This window comes from Dendrobates tinctorius, unplaced genomic scaffold, assembly GCF_039654945.1.
Source record: "Dendrobates tinctorius isolate UK_male_01 unplaced genomic scaffold, ASM3965494v1 ptg000158l, whole genome shotgun sequence".
Classification (NCBI taxonomy): domain Eukaryota; kingdom Metazoa; phylum Chordata; class Amphibia; order Anura; family Dendrobatidae; genus Dendrobates; species Dendrobates tinctorius.
The window spans coordinates 6,493,385-6,508,255 of NW_027361825.1; the positions used below are offsets into that span (position 1 = coordinate 6,493,385).

General features: G+C 54.3%; 1 protein-coding gene across 1 annotated transcript in view; it reads right to left on the reverse strand.

Annotated features, from left to right (window-relative positions):
* Positions 1 to 14,871, reverse strand: part of WDR62 (WD repeat domain 62) — a 76,900-nt gene that overhangs the window by 60,343 nt on the left and 1,686 nt on the right. The window contains exons 2-4 of the mRNA XM_073548831.1: positions 7,291 to 7,382; positions 7,106 to 7,168; positions 6,657 to 6,714 (exon numbers count right to left, since the gene is read on the reverse strand). Coding sequence (XP_073404932.1) covers positions 6,657 to 6,714; positions 7,106 to 7,168; positions 7,291 to 7,382 — 213 coding nt within the window. The remainder of the gene's footprint in view (positions 1 to 6,656; positions 6,715 to 7,105; positions 7,169 to 7,290; positions 7,383 to 14,871) is intronic.

Below are 14,871 nucleotides of genomic sequence, written 5' to 3' on the forward strand. Positions count from 1 at the left end.
CACCGCTACCGGTAAGTAGCTAAGCATTTATTCAGTCGCCACGACAGCACCACAAGAGAATTAGAGATGTAAAGAGCTTAGGGAGGGACAGCTGCCTCAAGCACCTTTCTCCCAAATGTTAGATCGGAGGAGTCACCCAAGTTCAATCTATAGCGTTTAAAGAACGTAGATGGAGAGGACCACGTAGCTGCCTTACAAATGTCCTCGATGGATACCTCCGAGCATTCTGCCCACGATGTCGCCACAGCTCGGGTGGAGTGTGCTCTCACGCCTTCCAGAGCTTCTGCACCACCTGCTGTATAAGCCAGAGAAATTGCCTCCCTAATCCACCTGGCTACAGTGTTTGACACCCTAAGCCCTTTCCTAACTCCCTAAAAGAAAACGAATAGGGATTTGTCCTTCTTCCAGGAGTCTGTGGCCTTAATATAAGGAGACATCTTCTTACATCTAGTAAGTGAAGTTTTTGCTCTGACTAGCTAACAGGGTTTGGGCAGAAGGAGGGAAGGACTATCTCCTGTAGTCTATGAAACTTAGAAGCAACCTTGGGCAGATACAAGGGGTCTGGTCTTAGTATGACTCTGTCTTTTCTAAACTGAGTATACGGAGAAAGTCTAGAGAGCCTGTAGGTCACTAACCCTCCTGGCCGATGTCAATGCGACCAGTAGGGCGGTTTTGAAGAATAGGATCCTAATAGGCGCAGAATCAATAGGCTCAAATGGGGCTTCTGTTAAAGCTGATAGTGTGGCGCCCCTGAGGCTCAGTCGCCACAGAGGTAGTGCACCTCCTCCTGAGGTGTGGTGCCCTACCATCCAGGTAAGTTGGAGGCTCCTGACCACGCTCTAACACCTGCATCCCACACAACACAGTAGTTCAGCAAAGCCACATTACGGCTCCCTGCTTGGAGTGTAGCAGTGCACCTTTGGTGGCTCCCTGCTTGGAACACGAAACGTGCTGGGAGGCGGGTGGAGTTAGAATACATAAAAGAGCGGGAAGGTTTAGGATTTGAGGTCAGTCATTCGGAGAGTCACTCAGAGAGGAGTGAGAAAAGAAGATCCCTGAGAGAGGGATGGAGGAAGGAGGTGCTGCAGCAGATCTCAGTGACCTGGGTCTGCTGGCACGGGAAAGGAAAGAAGGAGAAAGACATTGAACCGAAACCTGATCTTCCATAAGAAGGAGAGACTAGTACGGAACGAAGGAGTAAAAGGGAACAGAGGACGTGGATTAGGAGAGAACCCTGCCTAGAAGTTCTAAGCGCAAGGCCGGGCCCGGTCCCCGAGGTTGTATGGATACTAATGGTCCTACAGCAGACACCGGTGGAGTAGTGACCTGTAAATGCACTACTCCCATCTAAGACTTGGGGGCACAACAGCAACTTGGATAGTGAGCCAGGACTCAGGAGTAAGGAGTCCCCGAAGCAGGCTACAACTGTGCCGTACAAGTAGAGTTCTTGGGAACATCTGTCAGGAGGCACTCCAGTGTAACTCAGTACTAGGAGTACTTCACACTTAAAGGCGCTATAAGAGGAGACGTTCAGAAAGGTACATGTTGGCGGAGTGTTGGAAGGGAGCATTCCATCTGACCTGGAGGTTGATTGAGTCCCTGACCCGGAGGACACAGCACGGAGGCAGGCACCTGTATGTGTACTACAGACTCTGAGTAAAGCTTTGGAACTACAAGCCCTGGTGTCCTCCATTCATTCTTGCGCCAACGTACCCAGCACCGCTACATCTGGGTACCAGCTTCTACACCGCTTGTGCCACTCCTCTCCCCCAACATCTACACTGCCCTGGGGCTACAGCTCCACCTGTGGGGAGCTTCACCATCTTGGCTGCAACACCACCAGCCCCAGAGGATCTGCATGCAGCGTCGGCTCAACATCTCAATTGCCGAACACCACAGGTGGTGTCACAAACTATTCCATTAACTACATTCCATCATTCAATCTCCCCTAATACTTGGGCGCCCAGGGCCACGGACCGGGTCACCGCTGCTGTGACACATCCCGCTGACACCGGCCTGGTACCGAGTACCCCACGGCCCGGGGAGGGCGACCCAATAGCATCAAGTTCAGATCCCAGGGAACTAGCTTCCTTTTAATGATCGGCCTAGTCCAAGCTGCTGCCTTTATGAACCTGGATACCCAGTAGTCGTTCGCTAGGTTGCAGTTGTATAATTCCCCTAGGGCTGAGACCTGGACTCTGAGTGTGTTTGTGACTAACCCCATTTCTAACCCTTTCTGCAGGAACTCCAAAACCTGGTTAATACGGATTTTCTGACCAACCTCCGCCCCTGAGGTTGACAAAAATCTATTCCAAATCCTGACAGATGTTTGTAGTGGAAGGTTTTCTGTTTTTCAATAGGGTGTTGACTAGCCCTCAGGAAAAACCTTTCCTACTCAGTAGTGCCCCTTCAAATTCCACGCCGCTAGATGTAGAATGGATACACGCGGGTGGAATACTGGACCCTGGGAGAGGAGATCCAGGAGCTCAGGGAGAATCCATGGCTGGGTCACCGACATCTTCCTCAGCCAAGGAAACCACAGCCTGCTGGGCCAGAATGGAGCCATCAGGATTATGCGGGCCCTGTCTTCCCGAATCTTCCTCGGCACTATCGGTATTAGATTCAGTGGGTGGGGGGGCAAAAATTCCATGGGATCAGGAGAGCGTCCACTGCGAGCGGGTCTTCAACGAACAGAATTGATGTAGCTGCTGTTCTTTCTGGTGGCGAACAGGTCTATTTCTGGGGACCCCCACGTGCCTGATCTGTTCGAAGACGGCCCTGTTTAGTACCCACTCTCCTTGCTTGAGCATGCTGCGGCTTAGGAAATCAGCTGTAATATTGTGTTTCCCTTTTATATGGAGGGCTGTAAGGGATAGAAGATGAACCTCGGCTATCTGCAAAGATATGATTTGCCACCTCCATTAAAGCTCTGGAGCGCGTTCCCAGTGGTTAACGTAGGCTACAGTTACCTGATTGTCTGAGAGAAGCCTGATGTGTCGGCCCTGTAGGGACATAAGGAAACCACTTAAGGCCCGCTCTACTGCTAGTAATTCCTTCATATTAGACGAATAGCCCTGCTCTTGTGGTGATCATACCCCCTGGACTCATATCTCCCCCATACGCGCCCAACCCCTGGGGCTAGCATCTGTAGTTATGACTCCGAAACCCCTCTACGCAGGTTTGGTATGCGAGTCCACCACCGTAGAGAATGTACCGCCTCGTGGGACAGTGTAAATTTTCCCTCTAGGTGACCTAACCGACAGGTGTTGTGTAACACATCCCACTGCAGAGACCTGGTGTGGTATTGGGCCCAGAGAACCGCTGGTAAACATGAAGTGAGTGAGCCCAAAAGTGACCGAAGGGTTCTGTATTGCCCTGAGTGTTTGTCGCTGAATACTGCCACTTTTGTTTCTGGTAACAGACACTCCTATAACCTGGAATCTATTAGAAGACCAAGGAACTTCTGCGTTTTCAGAGGTTGTAACCGTGATTTTTTTTAAACTAATAATCCATCCAAACTCTTGAAGGTTGACTATTACCTTCTGTAGTTGTGCGGAGCAATGCGACTGAGTGTCCCACAATTAGTAGGTCATCTAAATAAGGGACCATGAGAATATCCTGTTCGTGTAAATGAGCCATAACCTCCGACATTATTTTAGTAAAAACTCGTGATGCAACCGCCACCCCGAATGGAAGTGCCCTGAACTGGAAGTGGTTTACTATTCTCCCCTAATGAAACCGCTACTCTTAGGAAACGTTGGTGATCTACGTGTATGGGGACGTGATAATAGGCGTCTTTGAGGTCTACCACCACCGTGAAACATCCATTAAACAGCAGCTTAATGGCAGATTTAACTGACTATTTTGAAGGTGCAGATGAAAATAAATTTATTGAGGCCTTTAAGGTTTATGATGGTATGGAAGGAGCCATCAGGTTTTTTGACCAAGAAGATGGGGGGAGTAAAATCCCTTACCTCTCTGCACCTCTGGAACTTTCACCAGGACTCCCTTCTGCTGAAGTTCCCAGACCTCAGACTCTAACGCCAGTTCTGCAGAGGAAGAACGAACGGGAGTCAAAAATAAGTCGGTTAGTAGGCGTTTTGTGGAACTCAAATTTTAGCCCCGTCTTAATGACGCTCTGGATCCAGTGGCTATTTGAGATATTTTCCCAGGCCGACCTGGTCAGTCATTGCGGCTTTCTGCGGTCACGAGAGGAAAACATATATCCTCTACCTTTCCTCCTGCTGGTGTTGTCTTTCGTTCTCCCTCTATTTGAGCTTCTACGGTCAAACCACCTTCTGTTATAGTCCCGCCTGTAAAAGGGTCTCCCTAGGTAAGGGAACCGCTTTCTCCAATAGCTCGTCCAGCACCAAGCCAAACAGGTGTCCACCTTCACAGGGGATGTTGCACAGCTTTGACCTGGCCTGCATGTCCCCTGGCCAACATTTTAGCTCTGCAGGCGGCATTAGATAAGGCCGCTAGCCTTACAGAGTCCGCTGATGCGTCTGAAAGAAACGCGGCTACCCCCTGGATCATAGGGAGGGAGGATAGTATCTCTTCCCTAGGGACCTTGTCCCTGAGCTGTTCTTCTAGGCTATCTAGCCACACCATCAGAGACTGGGCTGTACACGTGGCTGCAATAGCTGGCCTAAGAGATCCCACTGAAGTTTCCCAGGACCCCTTAAGGAACACATCAGCCCTTCTGTCCAGCAGATCTTTTATACTACCCAAATCTTCAAATGGCAGAGAGGTTCTCTTGCAGGCCTTAGCCACCACCGCATCTAGTTTTGGGACTTTATCCCATGTGGCTGATGCTGATTCCTCGAACGGGTATCTTTACTTTTAAACGCTGGCGGTAAGGAACCCTTTCTTTCGGGTCTTTTCCACTCCCACATAATTAGGGAATTTATCTTATCAATAACTGGGAAGGATCTACGAGACTTTCTGTCCAGTCCTTTAAACATAAGATCCTGTATGGAACTTTCTGACTGGGGCTCCTCGATCCCAAGAGTGGTGTTCACTGCTTTTACTAGCAGATTTATCTGGTCAAGCGGAAAACATGGGCGACCTGCTCTCGTCTCTGAGGACGAGGAGGATGAAGGTGTTGAATCTGATCTCAGTTCCCCTGAGTCGCTCCCTGAGACTGAAAGCGGAAGCCCAGGTTCTACTTCTCTAACCATCTTTCCTGCGAAAGGGCTTTACCGGAGCACTTAATCTCCTGTCTAACCAACTCTCAGAGTGGTGGTCAGGTCTGGGGTCTCCTCCGCTAAGAGGTTCTGGATGCAGGGTCTGCATAGTTTCTTCCCGTGGCCGTCAGGGAGGGGAACGTCACATTCGGCACACTCGTGGTGTTTGGTCTTAGCAGAACTCTTTTGTCCCTGCTACATTGGGAGAGGGAACATAAGGGCAGACAATACATCACCAAGTGAACCTTCACGAAGATCACTTACCCCCTGCCTGTAGTAAGTGGTACCGTAGTCTGCGGGGGTCCTTCTTAGCTGATGAAGTGTCTCTGCGGCTTGAGGACCTGCCAGACTTATCCTCCTTTTGGCTGGCTTTAGCAAGGCGGCTACTGCCACTAGACCGCCGTTGGGAAGCTGAAGCACGGGGCTTATCCTGTTGCGGGCGTTCTGGCGATGCGGCTGCTGCTTGCTCCGACGAATCCATTGCTGTAATGGCCTGGAAGTACCTGGATGCTCCTGCAGCCCCCTTAAATAGCCGGCACTCCCCCGACAGTACCCGCCCCGGATGGGGCCAGCAGTCGAATCCGGGTGGCTTGCCCGATACTATACTGCATGTTTGGGGACGCCCATAACGGACGTGCCTCCGCCAGGCGACGCCCATACGTGGCCCCCGGTACCCCCCCTTCCGCCCCCGCTGGTGCCAACCTGGCCCGGCGGAGGCCCACGCCGCCGGTCCCACTGCGCACGCCCAGCCGCATCATTGGACCGCGCTGCCAGCCACGTCATCATGGACCGCCCCCCTTCCGACGCGTCACAGCGGCCGCGCCCCGACGGCGGCGGGCACACGCTGAGACCGCACCGCCGCCCCACCAGATGGGAGAATACCTGCCCCAGACGTTGCCAGCAGGCCACAGCCCGAAGGAGGGAGACCCCGCGCGTGTACTTACCGGTACACGTGGCGATGGGCCCCCTAAAGTCAGCCCTCCCCGTGGAGGGTGCTTTGCCATGCTGTCGCCTCACTCACAGTTCCCCTGCCGTGGGCGCTTCCAGGATACCGGGCAAGCCGCGGCAGGGGCCCTCCTGCTGCCTGAACCGACCAGCCGGCCCCGGGAATCTTCTGACGCAGGTATGTCTGACGAAGGTTCGTCTGTCAGGGACAGGAAACCAAACTGAAGTGAGGGAGAGGGCCACCCTTTTTATGTCTGTAGGTTTCCTGTCCTAGAAAGGCAGATCCCCTCTCTCGTGGTGCTGTCGTGGCGACTGAATAAATAATAAATCCCTGACAACTGGGGGGCAACCTCACACCTCCAGTTCATGACATCCCCCTGATCACTAGCAGCAGGGGGACGAATCCAAAAGAGAAGGACTGGAAAATGGTCGCATAGGCCCACGAAATGGGAGTGTTGTAGTGATCGGGGGGATCCCAGAGATCATACAAGGTGTAGCCCATGGAAACTGGAAGACTCCACTCACCTCTCCGCTGACGATAAATTTCCCATCGGGAGAGAAGGACAGCGCGCTCAGCTGTTTGCTATGGAGGAAGGAATCACATGGTTACCATTGGGACACCATCCCCAGCTACAAAAAACCCACAAAATCTGGTAAACAGGCATAGAACTGATCCTGCTAAAACAGTAGGACCTCAGGGGTTGAGCACAAAAAAAACCCAAACTGGATATTCAAAGGGGGCAACGGGAATACAATAAAAGCAAAAACTGGAAACTTTTAAACTGGTGGCAGGACCCCTTTAATTGAACAATTAGGAGACTTTGCATTATGGAATTTGAGTCCTTAAATTTTTTTTGGACACACATGCAAATTATAGCAACGGTTCCGTGGCCTCCTGAGAATGTGAAAGATCTATTACGCCACTAGAATTATTAACTTATAAAAGGGAATATCTGTCGGTTACCAGAATTTACCTGGACGTGCTGAAGATGTGAAATTGTTTGTTCTTCCTCGGACATAAGAGAACAATGACGCATCTGGGAAAGAAGAGGAGAAAATCCATGAACAGCGGAAAAAAAATAAGACTAACACCTGGATACACATTCAGCCACTGGCCCTACAGAAGACATCCACACAGGACAAATAGAAATGGACTTACCCTGCAGGGTAAGCAACCAGCCCAGTGCCGGGGTCACACGTCAGACAGCTGCTGCTAGACACCGTGACCCCCAGAACCATCTCCAGCTCCATCTACAAATAGGATAAACATTATATAACATCATAGTGGCAATACTATAGTAGTTATAATCTTGTACATAGGAGGCAGTATTATAGTAGTCATATACTTATATAAAGGGAGCAGTATTATAGAAGTTATATTCTTGTACATAGGGGGAAGTATTATAGTAGTTATATTCTTGTACATAGGAGCAGTATTATAGTAGTTATATTCTTGTACATAGGAGCAGTATTATAGTAGTTATATTCTTGTACATAGGAGCAGTATTATAGTAGTTATATTCTTGTACATAGGAGCAGTATTATAGTAGTTATATTCTTGTACATAGGAGCAGTATTATAGTAGTTATATTCTTGTACATAGGAGCAGTATTATAGTAGTTATATTCTTGTACATAGGAGCAGTATTATAGTAGTTATATTCTTATACATAGGAGCAGTATTATAGTAGTTATATTCTTGTACATAGGAGCAGTATTATAGTAGTTATATTCTTGTACATAGGAGCAGTATTATAGTAGTTATATTCTTGTACATAGGAGCAGTATTATAGTAGTTATATTCTTGTACATAGGAGCAGTATTATAGTAGTTATATTCTTATACATAGGAGCAGTATTATAGTAGTTATATTCTTGTACATAGGAGCAGTATTATAGTAGTTATATTCTTGTACATAGGGAGCAGTATTATAGTAGTTATATTCTTGTACATAGGAGCAGTATTATAGTAGTTATATTCTTATACATAGGAGCAGTATTATAGTAGTTATATTCTTATACATAGGAGCAGTATTATAGTAGTTATATTCTTATACATAGGAGCAGTATTATAGTAGTTATATTCTTATACATAGGAGCAGTATTATAGTAGTTATGTTCTTGTACATAGGGGCAGTATTATAGTAGTTATATTCTTGTACATAGGAGCAGTATTATAGTAGTTATATTCTTGTACATAGGAGCAGTATTATAGTAGTTATATTCTTGTACATAGGGAGCAGTATTATAGTGGTCATATACTTATATATAGGGAGCAGCATTATAGTAGTAAACCCTGGATGTTTAGGTCTGGTCCAACAGTAAAAAAAAAAAAAAAAAAAAAAAATAATTCGGTTCGGGTACCAGAACAGTGCCTGAACCTGGACCACAATAACTTGAATTGGGGGGCAACACAGAATGGCAAACACTGCCTCTGATCGGCGGAAAAATCATTACTGCCAGTCAGAGAGCTGCCGTTCACACACTGTCAAATGACAGCGCAAGCATGCAGCTGTGATGTTAGGTGAAAAGTTTACCTCCAGTCACTGGCATCAACTGATGAGATTACTACTGCCATCAACCTATTTCTGCTGCCGCTAATGACAGCAAGAGCAGGCAGCGGTTGATGGGAGTATTCAATAGCTGCCTGTACAAAAAAAAAAAAAAAATTCCACTGTATTTTTCATAACCAGCCTGGCAAAACTGACAGCTGCGGACGGCAACCAAGCTGTCAGCGTTTTTTTTTTTTAATTTAAATAAACGGACAATTAGACAAGCTAAAGCAGACAGCTGGTATTTTGAGGCTGACCATGGATTCCCCCCCCCCCAGCCTAAAAATGGCAGGCCGCAGCCGCCTAGAAAAGGCTCATCTATTAGATGCTCCAATTCCAGCACTTTGCCCGGCTCTTCCTACTTGCCCTGTAGCGGTGGCAAGTGGGGTTCATATTTGTGGGGCTGATGTCACCTTTGTATTGTCAGGTGACATCAAGTCATGGATCACTAATGGAGAGGAGTATATAAGACCTATCCATTACTAATCCTATAGTTATATGGTAAATAAACACACAACCATAATAAAGTCTTTTTATTACAACTAAGATTAAATACAGTTTTCTATTTTTATTTAAATATAAATAGTTATTCTCACCGAACACCTAATTTTACTGAAGCCCTCATCCCCTGTAATAAAACAAAAATAAAAAACCACCATATCCCTCACCGTAATCCATGTCTGGGGATAAACAGTTTTAAGCCTGAATGGTGCAAAGATGTGACTGCCCAGACTGAGAACCACTGGGGCATGAACTGCGGCGACGGCAGCATCAGTGTCTAGTGGTAACGTCAAAGAGGTTAACGCTGGTCACTTTGGCTGCGTTCCCAGCCGGGTGCCTGAACTGCAGTGACCTCGGTGAGATCCCCGCTAACACAGTGAGTAAAAAAAAGTCTCACAATACAGCAGTGAGATCAGAAACAAAATCCTGGCTGGAAACGCAGCCTTAGTGACCGGCAGTAACCTTGATGACATTACCGCTAGTCACCGATGCTGAGCTCGCAGCAGCTCATTGACCAGTGCTTCTCAGCATGGACAGTTCCATATTGGCACCGTACAGGTTGAAAACTGTTTATCTCCAGACATGGATTACGGTGTTAGACAGAACAACGGACAGGTGAGGGATATTGTTGTTTTTTATTTTGGTTTTTTTACAGGAGACATTGACTTCAGTAGAATTAGGCGTTAGTCGAGTATAACTGTTTGTTATTTTTAAATAAAAAAGTAAAAGTGTGTTTTATTTCTAATAAAAGACTTTACTCTGGCTGAGTCTTTACTAATCCTATAGTTTTATGATAAATAATGGATAGGCGTCTTACAGATGCCTCTCCATTACTAACCGTGAGCTTGATGTCATCGGACAATAGAAAGATGACATCAACCCCATAAATATGAACCCCACTTGCCACAGGGCAAGTGGGAAGAGCCGGACAAAGCGCTAGAATTGGCGCATCTAATAGACGTACCTTTTCTGGGCAGCTGTTGGCTGCTATTTTTAGGCTGGGGGGGCCTATATCCATGGCCCCTTACCAGTTCCCATCTGTCTGCTTTAGGTTGGCTGGTTGTTACAAATGTGTGTGTGTTGGGGGGGGGGGGGGGCGCGTTTTTTTTTTTTTGTTTTTTTTTTAATTCAAATAATTAAAAAAAGTGTGGGGACCCCTCTATTCTTGATAACCAGCCTTGCTGAAGCTGAGGGATGCAGCACACAGCTGTCAGCTTTTCCTGGCTGATTATGAAAAATACAGGGGAACACACACTTTCAATTTTTTTTTTATTTATAGCGCAGGCAGCAGCTGATGAATACTCCCTTCAGCCACCTGCACTCGCTGTTATTAGCAACAGCAGGAGTAGGCTCATGGGTGCAGTAGCCCATCAACCTATGCCAGTGACTGGCGGTAAACTTTTTACCTCCGACCACAGCTGCAGGTTCACGCTGTCATTTGACAACGAGGGAGCCATGGCTCTCTGACCAGGGGTAATGATTTTATTGCCGATAAGATGCAGTATTTGCTACGCTGTCACGCATATGACAGAGCAAAGGGCGAGAAATGCCCTGTGTTCATGTGGGATGAACCCAAACAGTAACACTGACTTCCTGGAGAAGTCCGTGCCCGAATAGTAGGTGATACACACACGGGGGCAGTACTACAGCGGTGTCATACACACACACGGGGCTGACAGGCAGTGCTGCACCTGACGAGAGAGACCGGGACCGCTGTTCTGAGAGTAGCAGTGTGCTTCGCAGCAAACCAGAGAGCGCAGAGCCGTGTGCCACAGAGCGCAGAGCCGTGTGGAGCCAAGTCAGAGAGAGCAGAGTCGTGTACACAGAGCAGTGCCACGCAGACCAGCTTCCGCCATCGCCAACAGTGGGGACTAGTGAGAGCGGGACGCACAGTGTGGGCAGTGACACAGCGGCGTCACGCACACGGGGGGGCGGTAACACAGCGGCGTCACGCACACGGGGGGGCGGTAACACAGCGGCGTCACGCACACGGGGGGGCGGTAACACAGCGGCGTCACGCACACGGGGGGGCGGTAACACAGCGGCGTCACGCACACGGGGGGGCGGTAACACAGCGGCGTCACGCACACGGGGGGGGCGGTAACACAGCGGCGTCACGCACACGGGGGGGGCGGTAACACAGCGGCGTCACGCACACGGGGGGGCGGTAACACAGCGGCGTCACGCACACGGGGGGGCGGTAACACAGCGGCGTCACGCACACGGGGGGGCGGTAACACAGCGGCGTCACGCACACGGGGGGGCGGTAACACAGCGGCGTCACGCACACGGGGGGGCGGTAACACAGCGGCGTCACGCACACGGGGGGGCGGTAACACAGCGGCGTCACGCACACGGGGGGGCGGTAACACAGCGGCGTCACGCACACGGGGGGGCGGTAACACAGCGGCGTCACGCACACGGGGGGGCGGTAACACAGCGGCGTCACGCACACGGGGGGGCGGTAACACAGCGGCGTCACGCACACGGGGGGGCGGTAACACAGCGGCGTCACGCACACGGGGGGGCGGTAACACAGCGGCGTCACGCACACGGGGGGGCGGTAACACAGCGGCGTCACGCACACGGGGGGGCGGTAACACAGCGGCGTCACGCACACGGGGGGGCGGTAACACAGCGGCGTCACGCACACGGGGGGGGCGGTAACACAGCGGCGTCACGCACACGGGGGGGCGGTAACACAGCGGCGTCACGCACACGGGGGGGCGGTAACACAGCGGCGTCACGCACACGGGGGGGCGGTAACACAGCGGCGTCACGCACACGGGGGGGCGGTAACACAGCGGCGTCACGCACACGGGGGGGCGGTAACACAGCGGCGTCACGCACACGGGGGGGCGGTAACACAGCGGCGTCACGCACACGGGGGGGCGGTAACACAGCGGCGTCACGCACACGGGGGGGCGGTAACACAGCGGCGTCACGCACACGGGGGGGCGGTAACACAGCGGCGTCACGCACACGGGGGGGCGGTAACACAGCGGCGTCACGCACACGGGGGGGCGGTAACACAGCGGCGTCACGCACACGGGGGGGCGGTAACACAGCGGCGTCACGCACACGGGGGGGCGGTAACACAGCGGCGTCACGCACACGGGGGGGCGGTAACACAGCGGCGTCACGCACACGGGGGGGCGGTAACACAGCGGCGTCACGCACACGGGGGGGGCGGTAACACAGCGGCGTCACGCACACGGGGGGGCGGTAACACAGCGGCGTCACGCACACGGGGGGGCGGTAACACAGCGGCGTCACGCACACGGGGGGGCGGTAACACAGCGGCGTCACGCACACGGGGGGGCGGTAACACAGCGGCGTCACGCACACGGGGGGGCGGTAACACAGCGGCGTCACGCACACGGGGGGGCGGTAACACAGCGGCGTCACGCACACGGGGGGGCGGTAACACAGCGGCGTCACGCACACGGGGGGGCGGTAACACAGCGGCGTCACGCACACGGGGGGGCGGTAACACAGCGGCGTCACGCACACGGGGGGGCGGTAACACAGCGGCGTCACGCACACGGGGGGGGCGGTAACACAGCGGCGTCACGCACACGGGGGGGCGGTAACACAGCGGCGTCACGCACACGGGGGGGCGGTAACACAGCGGCGTCACGCACACGGGGGGGCGGTAACACAGCGGCGTCACGCACACGGGGGGGCGGTAACACAGCGGCGTCACGCACACGGGGGGGCGGTAACACAGCGGCGTCACGCACACGGGGGGGCGGTAACACAGCGGCGTCACGCACACGGGGGGGCGGTAACACAGCGGCGTCACGCACACGGGGGGGCGGTAACACAGCGGCGTCACGCACACGGGGGGGCGGTAACACAGCGGCGTCACGCACACGGGGGGGCGGTAACACAGCGGCGTCACGCACACGGGGGGGCGGTAACACAGCGGCGTCACGCACACGGGGGGGCGGTAACACAGCGGCGTCACGCACACGGGGGGGCGGTAACACAGCGGCGTCACGCACACGGGGGGGCGGTAACACAGCGGCGTCACGCACACGGGGGGGCGGTAACACAGCGGCGTCACGCACACGGGGGGGCGGTAACACAGCGGCGTCACGCACACGGGGGGGCGGTAACACAGCGGCGTCACGCACACGGGGGGGCGGTAACACAGCGGCGTCACGCACACGGGGGGGCGGTAACACAGCGGCGTCACGCACACGGGGGGGCGGTAACACAGCGGCGTCACGCACACGGGGGGGCGGTAACACAGCGGCGTCACGCACACGGGGGGGCGGTAACACAGCGGCGTCACGCACACGGGGGGGCGGTAACACAGCGGCGTCACGCACACGGGGGGGCGGTAACACAGCGGCGTCACGCACACGGGGGGGCGGTAACACAGCGGCGTCACGCACACGGGGGGGCGGTAACACAGCGGCGTCACGCACACGGGGGGGCGGTAACACAGCGGCGTCACGCACACGGGGGGGCGGTAACACAGCGGCGTCACGCACACGGGGGGGCGGTAACACAGCGGCGTCACGCACACGGGGGGGGCGGTAACACAGCGGCGTCACGCACACGGGGGGGCGGTAACACAGCGGCGTCACGCACACGGGGGGGCGGTAACACAGCGGCGTCACGCACACGGGGGGGCGGTAACACAGCGGCGTCACGCACACGGGGGGGCGGTAACACAGCGGCGTCACGCACACGGGGGGGCGGTAACACAGCGGCGTCACGCACACGGGGGGGCGGTAACACAGCGGCGTCACGCACACGGGGGGGCGGTAACACAGCGGCGTCACGCACACGGGGGGGCGGTAACACAGCGGCGTCACGCACACGGGGGGGCGGTAACACAGCGGCGTCACGCACACGGGGGGGCGGTAACACAGCGGCGTCACGCACACGGGGGGGCGGTAACACAGCGGCGTCACGCACACGGGGGGGCGGTAACACAGCGGCGTCACGCACACGGGGGGGCGGTAACACAGCGGCGTCACGCACACGGGGGGGCGGTAACACAGCGGCGTCACGCACACGGGGGGGCGGTAACACAGCGGCGTCACGCACACGGGGGGGCGGTAACACAGCGGCGTCACGCACACGGGGGGGCGGTAACACAGCGGCGTCACGCACACGGGGGGGGCGGTAACACAGCGGCGTCACGCACACGGGGGGGCGGTAACACAGCGGCGTCACGCACACGGGGGGGCGGTAACACAGCGGCGTCACGCACACGGGGGGGCGGTAACACAGCGGCGTCACGCACACGGGGGGGCGGTAACACAGCGGCGTCACGCACACGGGGGGGCGGTAACACAGCGGCGTCACGCACACGGGGGGGCGGTAACACAGCGGCGTCACGCACACGGGGGGGCGGTAACACAGCGGCGTCACGCACACGGGGGGGCGGTAACACAGCGGCGTCACGCACACGGGGGGGCGGTAACACAGCGGCGTCACGCACACGGGGGGGCGGTAACACAGCGGCGTCACGCACACGGGGGGGCGGTAACACAGCGGCGTCACGCACACGGGGGGGCGGTAACACAGCGGCGTCACGCACACGGGGGGGGCGGTAACACAGCGGCGTCACGCACACGGGGGGGCGGTAACACAGCGGCGTCACGCACACGGGGGGGGCGGTAACACAGCGGCGTCACGCACACGGGGGGGCGGTAACACAGCGGCGTCA